The sequence below is a fragment of the Chlamydotis macqueenii genome, chromosome 8 (genome assembly GCF_036417535.1).
Source record: "Chlamydotis macqueenii isolate bChlMac1 chromosome 8, bChlMac1.mat, whole genome shotgun sequence".
In the NCBI taxonomy this organism is placed as follows: Eukaryota; Metazoa; Chordata; class Aves; order Otidiformes; family Otididae; genus Chlamydotis; species Chlamydotis macqueenii.
The window spans coordinates 86,982-95,985 of NC_141563.1; the positions used below are offsets into that span (position 1 = coordinate 86,982).

General features: G+C 54.6%; 2 protein-coding genes across 2 annotated transcripts; one reads left to right on the forward strand and one right to left on the reverse strand.

Moving 5' to 3' along the window:
- The first annotated feature begins 2,838 nt into the window (after positions 1–2,838).
- LOC147599762 (olfactory receptor 14J1-like) lies at positions 2,839–3,774 on the forward strand. Its single transcript, XM_086753516.1, has one exon. The coding sequence runs from the start codon at positions 2,839–2,841 to the stop codon at positions 3,772–3,774; it is 936 nt and encodes a 311-aa protein (XP_086609642.1).
- A 2,106-nt stretch (positions 3,775–5,880) lies between these two features.
- LOC147599763 (olfactory receptor 14C36-like) lies at positions 5,881–6,816 on the reverse strand. The gene has a single exon (XM_086753517.1). It carries the CDS (start codon positions 6,814–6,816, stop codon positions 5,881–5,883), a length of 936 nt encoding a protein of 311 aa, XP_086609643.1.
- Positions 6,817–9,004: the final 2,188 nt, after the last annotated feature.

Consider the following 9,004-nt stretch of genomic DNA (forward strand, 5'->3'; position numbering starts at 1 on the left):
GGGAGGGGGCTGAGAGCTCATTGGGAGAGGCATCTTCACAGCCCTGGACAGGGTAAGTCTCTGCATGCAGGGCAGTGAAGCTGAGATTCCTGGAGTGAACTCTTAAAGCTCGTGCATCCCACAGCCAGTAGGATCTTTCTGAAGGACTCTCACAATTTCGATAGTGTAGAGAAGGAGGACGGGCTCCAGAGCAGGGCTTGTCTGCTGCCCTGTCAGAAGGACAGACCATGACAGTTGTCTTTGCTCAAGAACGGATCCAGGCGGGTGTGCAGGTGGGTGTGCAGGCAGGGGTGCCCAGGGCTGTCCTTCAGAGCAGGGTCCCTGCAGCCCAGGGGCTGTGTGCTGGGGCAGGGACTCTGCCGCCTGCCAGGCTCAGCACTCAGCCTGCCCGGGGAGCTCCCAGCGCTGCTGTGGGGAGAAGCTGTGGGGGGAAGGAGTGACCCACAAGATGGCAGGTTGCTTCTGCTGTTGAGAGGGTGCTGTGTGGGTCAACCCTTCCCCCCATGGGTCAGAGGTTCAGCTCACTGTAAGGTTATTTGCCATAGGAGGTTTTAAGGAGAAGATGAAGAGAAGGTTTGCTATAAAGATAATGAACTTTCCCAGAGTCTGTTTTCCATTGCCTACTCTTTGGAAATGGAAAGGGCTTAATAATAACAGCCATCAATTTTGACCCCTGAACTCCAACTGACTGATCAGCACGTCTTCCAGGATCTCCTAATGCACTGCCAGCCTCTCCTCTGCCTGTGGACGGCACCAGCGTCACCTCTGCTGGAACCATCAGGTTTAGTCTGACCTCTGCTTTTTTCTAACTGCAAACAGGCAGATGCTCCCAGTCAGTGACGTGAAAACAGGCAGGATTCTATAGGGCAAAGGTGAGTGCACAAAGGTTGGGATGGAGTTTGTGAGCGCTGACAGTGATTAGACATAGGGCTGTGAAACTTCTCCCAAGACGAGAATCTGCAGGTGAAAGGGATATTGTCAGAGCATTAGAGGAAACTAAGTTCAGAACTGTTGTGGAAGGGAGAATCCAGAAAACTCTGTATATGATCCCCTCCAATGCAGTTCCTTTACTCTGAGCAAACCCCCTGGCCTCCTCTCCCACCCACCAGAGCCTCTGCCCCCAGGGCTGGGGGGTCCCAGACATGAACCCCCTCCTGTGTGGCCGGAGCTCCAGCAGAGCCGTGGTGCAGCTCTCCAGCCACGTGTCCATGTCCCTCTGCAGAGCACAGGGGCTGAGAGCAGCTGCCCAGCAATGGTGGTGTCGGGGAGGGGGCACGCACAGCTGGGGGAGGGGGACTCTGTCCTGAGTGCCCGCCTGCCTCTGCCCTGCCTGCTGGCAGCCAGACCCTCGCTCTGTGTTTGCTTCTCTCTCCACTTGTCTCTGTTATTGCTGTTGTTATTTCGTTCTTGCTGCCAGGCTCGCTGGGGAGGTGCAGTTTCAGCTGCAGGGCCACACCCGGATCTTGTGGGTCCTTCCATGCAGCCGTGTCCATGGGAACAAGTGTCCCAGCTTTCCTCTCAGCTGTGGGGCTGTGGGCAGTGCAGTGTGTGGGGCTGGAGAAGCAGCTGTTTTCCCCTGAATCAGATGATATACTTCAGACATTTGGCCATCTCCTTGAGGTGTCCTCCCAAGCTGTGACACGCCCTCCAGAATGTGAAGCTGTCCCCTTGCACATTTTGTTATCTGGAAGCCCCATGGAGAAGCGCTGTGGGGTTGGTGAAATGAGCCCTGTGTGTCCTTGGCTGGAAGTGGGGTGCTGAGTCCTTGAGAAAGGGTGAGACGTTCAGTGGTCAGCACAGCATCCCTCTGCTCTCAGCAGTGTCTGGTTGTTTTTCAGGGTAACACAAGAGTGTGATCACCCTCCATCTCATGAAGGACAACCCCAGGGCAGCTCAGAACAAGTCGGAGGCACAGACCAGGTCTTCTCTCTCTTCACTAAGCCACAGGCAATGCTCTCGTCTCACAGGGGTCTGCAGTCTGTGGGGCCGGAGGATGAGCTGAATCTCCTTTAATCCAAAGCCATCATTAGGAAACTTGGCTGTCTCCTTGAGGTTTCCTTCCAAGCTCTGAGCTTCCCTCCAGGATGCAAACCTGTCCTACACATCTTGGTGGTATCTGAAAGCCCGGTGGAGGAGCACAGGGACGCTATGACACAGAAAATGCTGTTGGGTTGGTGAAATGAGCCCTGTGTGTCCTGAGCTAAACCTGGGGTGCTGAGCCCTTAGAAAGAGTGAGACATTTAGTGTCTGAGATGGATGCCTCTGCTCCCAGCAGTGCCTGGGGGCTTTTTCCGGGTCATTTCCCTCTGTCTCAGGAAGGTGCAAGCCCGGGGCAAGACAGAAGGACGGACCAGCTCCACTCACTCTGCATTAAGCCGGGGTTTCTGACATCCAAGAACGCTCCCCAGGGTGGGAGGGGAGGAGGAGCTGTAAAAAACCCAAACCTCTCCAAGTGGCTTCTGCAGTCCCACCCCGTACCTCTGGAGTGCAGATGCTGACGGGCCCCTCTGCACTAGGAGCAGTGTCATCTGCCAAAGATGAACAGCAGGACCGACCCCTGCCCCGCCATTCCCATGAATCCCCTGCTGCCGAGCAGGGCTGACTACTGGGTGCCAGTGGGCAGAGGTCCCGCTCCTCACAGCACATTCAGCCAGCGTCAACTGGTGCTCCAGGCACAGAGCAGCAGGAAGGTCACCTAGGAAAGGAAAAGGGGACGTGTGTGGCAGGGGCAGGGTGTATGAGAAATGGCTTTGACTTTGCTCAGAGAAGTCTCCTCTAACTTTTCACTGGTTTCTCTTTTTTTTTCCTATGGCAGTGCTCCATACTCAGAGGCAGCCAATGTCCAACCAAAGCTCCATCACCCAGTTCCTCCTCCTGGCCTTCGCAGACACGCGGGAGCTGCAGCTCTTGCACTTCTGGCTCTTCCTGGGCATCTACCTGGCTGTCCTCCTGGCCAACGGCCTCATCGTCACTGCCATAGCCTGCGACCACTGCCTGCACACCCCCATGTACTTCTTTCTCCTTAATCTCTCCCTCCTTGACCTGTGCTGCATCTCCACCACCGTTCCCAAATCCCTGGCCAATTCCCTCTGGGACATCAGGGCCATCTCCTTCTTGGGATGTGCTGCCAAGGTCTTTCTGTTTGTTGTTTTCATTTCAACAGAGTACTGTCTCCTCACCATCATGGCCTATGACCGCTACGTTGCCATCTGCAGACCCCTGCACTACTGGACCCTCCTGGGCAGCAGAGCTTGTGTCCACATGGCAGCAGCTGCCTGGACCGGTGGAATTCTCAACACTGTCCTGCACACAGCCAATACATTTTCACTGCCACTCTGCCAGGGCAATGCTGTGGACCAGTTCTTCTGTGAAGTTCCCCAGATCCTCAAGCTCTCCTGCTCACACTCCTACCTCAGGGAAGTTGGGCATCTCATGTTCAGTGCCTGTTTATTCTCTGGGTGTTTTGTGTCCATTGTGCTGTCCTATGTGCAGATCTTCAGGGCCGTGCTGAGGATCCCCTCTGAGCAGGGACGGCACAAAGCCTTTTCCACATGCCTCCCTCACCTGACTGTATTCTCCCTGTGTGTCAGCACCTCTTTTTTTTCTCACCTGAAGCCCCCTTCCATGTCCTCCTCATCCCTGGATCTGGTGGTGGCAGTTCCGTACTCAGTGGTGCCTGCAGCTGTGAACCCCCTCATCTACAGCATGAGGAACAAAGAGGTCAAGGATTCCCTGAGGAAAATATTTGAAGACATAGTATTTCAGCATCATTAAGGTACCCATACATCTTACAAGAGTCCCAGGTTATCAGGAAATTTCACCACTACCTTTTCTTCCTTTTGTTTTTTTTTTTTTTTTTAATTGCTGTGATAATATTAATTGCAATAAAATAGCAACATTTATCCACGTCTTGACTCGGAACATTTTTTTTTCTGAGCTACTATCCCAAAGTACTGTTGTGTTTAACCGTAGCAGGCAGCTCAGCACTACATAGCCGCTCGCTCACTCCCGCAAGTGGGATGGAGAATTGGAAGGGTAAAAGTGAGAGAACTCGTGAGATTGCCCCCACCAATGTGCAGGACCTTTCTCATGGCTTTGTTGGACCTCATGAGCTTTGCATGGACCCACCTCTCCAGCCTGTCAAGGTCCCTCTGGATGGCATCCCTACCCTTCAGTGTGCTGACGCACCACAGAGCTTCATGTTGTTGATGAACTTGCTGAGGGTGCACTCTGTCCCACCATCCCTGTCATCAACAAAGATACTGTACAGTGTCAGTCTCAATATTGACCCCTGAGGAACGCCACTTGTCACCGGTCTCCACTTGGACATGTTGACTTCTTTTCCATGTCCTTCTTTTCCATGTGCCTTAACAGAGTTTCCAGGACAATCTGCTCCACAACCATGCCAGACACAGAGATGAGACTAACTGGCCTGTAGATCCCTCGGTCTTTCTTGTTGCCCTTCTTAAAAATGGGGGTTGTGTTTCCCCTTGTCCAGTGGGTGGGCCCACAGACAGAGGTGTGGGAGAAGGCCCCAGCTGAGGCTGGTGAGGGCCATGAACTCTATGGATGCTCTCAGGGAAGTAGAGTGGCAGAAATTACCATGAGTCCCCATTCACAATCCCCCCTGTTCCTCTCTGGGTCTGGACGGGTAGAAGAACAAGGAATGGAGCAATTTGAGCCTGGGAAAAATGGGAGTGGAGGTTGGGGAATGGTCTTTAATATTTTGTCAGAGTTTCTCACCATCTCAATCTATTTTAACTGGCAATAAATTAAATTGATCTTCCCCAAATCACCTCTTCTTTGCCCAAAAAGAGAAGCTGCACATGCTGGGTGTTTGATAAATCTTGAGACCCAGCGGTCTGAGTATGGACCCAGGACTGTATGTGGGATCTCAATCAATGGAGATTTTTAAAATTTGTTGAAACAGAGCCATGAGCACTTCATCTGGCTGGAGTTGTCTGAGAACGGGCTTGCCTGACAGTCCAGCTGTGCCAAAAGTGGGCACGTGATGAGTGTTCGTGTGAAACTCGTTTCCTTTTTGTGAATAACAGCATGGAGTTGGGCATCACTGAGCCCCAGAGGAGGCCAGAGGTGGCCATGCAGCAAAGGCCGCTCCTCAGGACTGGACTGTACAGCCAGAGATGGAAATGGCTGGTGTGTGGGACCAGTCTGGGACAGTTGTTTTGGGAGAGCATCCCCTGGGTGTCCAGGTGTCGTTAATTTCCCCTGGGAACTAGAGAGTTGTTCCTTTGCTCTTCTCCAGGGATGTGTGTGCCTCTAGAGAGCCTTTCCCCAAGGGCCTGTGTCTGTCCTGGCCTGATCGGGTGCTTCTGCCCTCTTCCCGTGGTCCCTGTGGGGACCCAAGGTGGTGGTGCTGCTCTGCAGAGCGAGCAGGCTGTGGTGCGTGGGAGCCACAGGGAGACAGTCCCTGGCAGATCCCTGCTGATCACTCACCATCTCCGGGGCCACTGGGCACCCACAAGTGGAAGCTCAGCCCAAGTTTCCTTCCCTAGTTCATCGCCCCATGCCCTTCTCCCCTCAACCCATGGAGAAACCCAGCACAGCAGCACGGCTTTGTGGCGGCAATTTCTACAGCCTATTCCTGACCACAGCTTTGGAGAAAAACCAGAACCTTCAGACACCGGCACTGAGAAAATCCCTTTTTATTACTGAGATATGACCTGGGAGGCCATCTATACCGCTGTGCCAGACACATGTGCAAAGACCTCTGGGTCACATAGAGTGGGTTCATGTCTCTGGAGAAGTGGAGTGGATGCAGACATTCCTGCAGAAACAGAAGGGTCACAGATAAAGTGCCCAACACAGAGGAGGTTCCCCAGATACATTGGAAATCACTTGTGAGGAGATGTGGGCAGCTTATATCTGCTGAAAAATTACGGGTTGAATGAGCTTCTTCAGGGCATCCTGGAGCTCCTGGTTCCTCATGCTGTAGATGAGGGGGTTCACTGCTGGAGGCACCACTGAGTACAGAACTGCCAACACCACATCCAGAAGTGGAGAGGAGACAGAGGGAGGCTTCAGATAAGCAAACACGGCAGGGCAGATAAACAGGGAGACCATGGCCAGGTGAGGGAGGCATGTGGACAAGGCTTTGTGCTGTCCCTGCTCAGAGGGGATCCTCAGCACGGCCCTGAAGATCTGCACATAGGACACAACAATGAACACAAAAAAGCCAACAGCTAAAGAAAAACTAACGCTGAGGAGCCCAACTTCTCTGACGTAGTAATGTGAGCAGGAGAGCTTCAGGATCTGGGGAACTTCACAGAAGAACTGGTCCACAGCATTGCCTCTGCAGAGCGGTATTGAAAATGTGTTGACGGTGTGGAGGAGAGAATTGAGAAAAGCACTGCCCCAGGCAGCTGCTGCCATGTGGACACAAGCTCTGCTGCCCAGGAGGGTCCCGTAGTGCAGGGGTTTGCAGATGGCAACGTAGCGGTCGTAGGCCATGATGGTGAGAAGACAGTACTCTGCTACTATCAACAAGGGAAAAAGAAACGCCTGGGCGGCACATCCTGTGTAAGAAACGGCCCTGGTGTCCCAGAGGGAATTGGCCATGGATTTGGGGACAGTGGTGGAGATGGATCCCAGGTCAAGGAGGGAGAGGTTGAGGAGGAAGAAGTACATGGGGGTGTGGAGGTGGTGGTCGCAGGCTATGGCAGTGACGATGAGGCCGTTGGCCAGGAGGGCAGCCAGGTAGATGCCCAGGAAGAGCCAGAAGTGCAAGAGCTGCAGCTCCCACGTGTCTGCAAAGGCCAGGAGGAGGAACTGGGTGATGGAGCTGCCGTTGGACATTAGCTCCCTCTGTGCGTGTGGACCTGGACAAGGAGGAAAAGGCAGTGAGAAGTCAGGGCACTCTTCTCTGACCAAAACCTATTCCAGTTCTCATGGAAAACCACCAGAGTGCCTCTCCCTGTTCTGGAAGGTCTTTGGCAGGCTCCTTTAGTGAGGGCCAGGTGGTGCTGGCTGAGGGTGCCACTGGGAGGTGGGGGCTCTGCCCTGGGCTCTGAAGGTGTCAGTCCTGTCCTGCAGCAGTAGGCAAATAGGAGCACAGTGATCTCAGATTAAATCCACTTTTGATACCAAAGAGCTTCTCAGCATTGTCCTTCCCGATTCACCCGAATGCAGAGCAGAGCTGTGGGAATCTGGGTTTGTTTACTCTTTTCAAGTTGCCTCACCACCCCTGAGGAGAGTTTTTGAGGCAGAAATCCTTGGCATTCTTGCTGCGCTGCAAGTGAAATGCTGTGGGTGCTGGCAGGCAAAGGGATTGCCCCTTAGTGCAGGGTACGGAGAGCTGGTCTGTCCATCAGCCCTGCTCTCAGCTGCCCTTTCCCTGCAGCTCCTTGAGCCTGAGGAGCATCACACTCCGATGTTCCCCGTAGAAGAAACTGGATCCTGCTGAGAGCAGAGGAACCCAGTTTCCAAGTGCAGCTCTCCAGACCCCTTCACCCTCTCTCTGATTCTGCTGCAGGAGGATCCCAGCTCTCCCCTCCCAGCCCGGACACACAGGGCTCATGGCAGCTGCCACGTACAAGCGACAGGTAGCACTGTCACGGCCTTAGCGCTGAGGTGTCTTGTCCACGGGGCACCTCTCTGGGGCACAGAGAGTCCACGGGAGTGCTGTGACCTTGCGGAGGGCAGCCCGCATCCCAGCACCACTCCCAGGGCAAGAGTCCAAAGTCACAAAGATGGGGTGTCCTGAGGTGAGGGCCACCTCACTGCCAGCCTCACACACTGCAGAGCCCAAAGCCGCAGGGGAGGGGGAGACAAAGGCAGCAAAGAAAGGAGGAGGAACACAGAGAAACAGCCCAGTGCTCCTGCCAAGGGAGGAAGGAGAGGGACAGACAGACAGGTGCTGGGGAATTTGTCCTCAGTGAGGGTCAAGCTGCCAAGAAGAAGACGCAGCCTGACAGCCCGTGACAGCAGAGGCTGTGCTGGGTGCCAGAGGACACCAGGAGATTGCTCTGGGAAAGAGCCTGCGCTGCAGGGGATGGCAGGGAGCTGCCCGAATCCCCACTCCCACAGCGTTTCTGGCAGCAGCTCCCTCTCCCTCCCTGCCCATGTCTCTGCTGCCTGCAGCTGTCCCTGCTGGGAGCTGCTTCTCTGTCCCCGGGTCAGCTCCTTGCCACCGCTCAGAGACCCCATCCCACCCGCTGTGCACTCAGCTCTGCCCTGCAGACCCCTCCAGACAGCAGGGCACTGCCCGGGGGCATCTCTGTGTGCGCAAGGGCTAAGGAGCAGCTCCAGCACATCCCACAGAGGCCACCGACGCGATGCTGTCATGCTGTCTGTAGGCTGAGCAGTGCCTTGGGGACTCCATGAGGTTTCTCACAGACCTGTCCATGTACCGGTGCAATGCTCCTGCAGTCTCAGTGTCGTGTCCGAATCCAACACTGCCACTACCCTTTCCCTGCCCTCTCTCCTCTCCCCCAGTGCAGGAGATGAACTGGGGGTCATGAAAGCAACTTTTGCCTAAAAGAACAACTTCATGGAAATTCCTATGGAGTATGATGAGGTAGACCTGGCATCTCTTTGCGTAACAGTTCAGGTGTCTCAGAGCATTGTCCACGTCTTACAGATCCGTTTCCATTCACACCCATCCAAATAATACAAACCTTAATGCCAAGGCTCAGGAATGCAGAAAGTGAAGAAGGAAACCCTTGCTTTGCCCGTCATCTTTGAAAGCTCCTCTCCAGAAATATCCTGGATATTTAATGTGGAGCTGTCAACAGTCCTGACCCATGAAGAAAGCTTGCCACAGAAGAAGGACCCTGACCTGCCAGGGATCACTCCTTCCCCACACAGCTTCTCCCCAGAGCAGCGCTGGGAGCTCCCCGGGCAGGCTGAGTGCTGACCCTGGCAGGCGGCAGAGTCCCTGCCCCAGCACACAGCCCCTGGGCTGCAGGGACCCTGCTCTGAAGGACAGCCCTGGGCACCCCTGCCTGCACACCCGCCTGCACAGCCCTGCAGCCATCCCTGGGAG

What these genes read in the sequence shown, in the direction of transcription:
- LOC147599763 (XM_086753517.1), bottom strand. Translation starts at nt 6,816, where the DNA reads ATGTCCAACGGCAGCTCCATCACCCAGTTCCTCCTCCTGGCCTTTGCA.
- LOC147599762 (XM_086753516.1), top strand. Translation starts at nt 2,839, where the DNA reads ATGTCCAACCAAAGCTCCATCACCCAGTTCCTCCTCCTGGCCTTCGCA.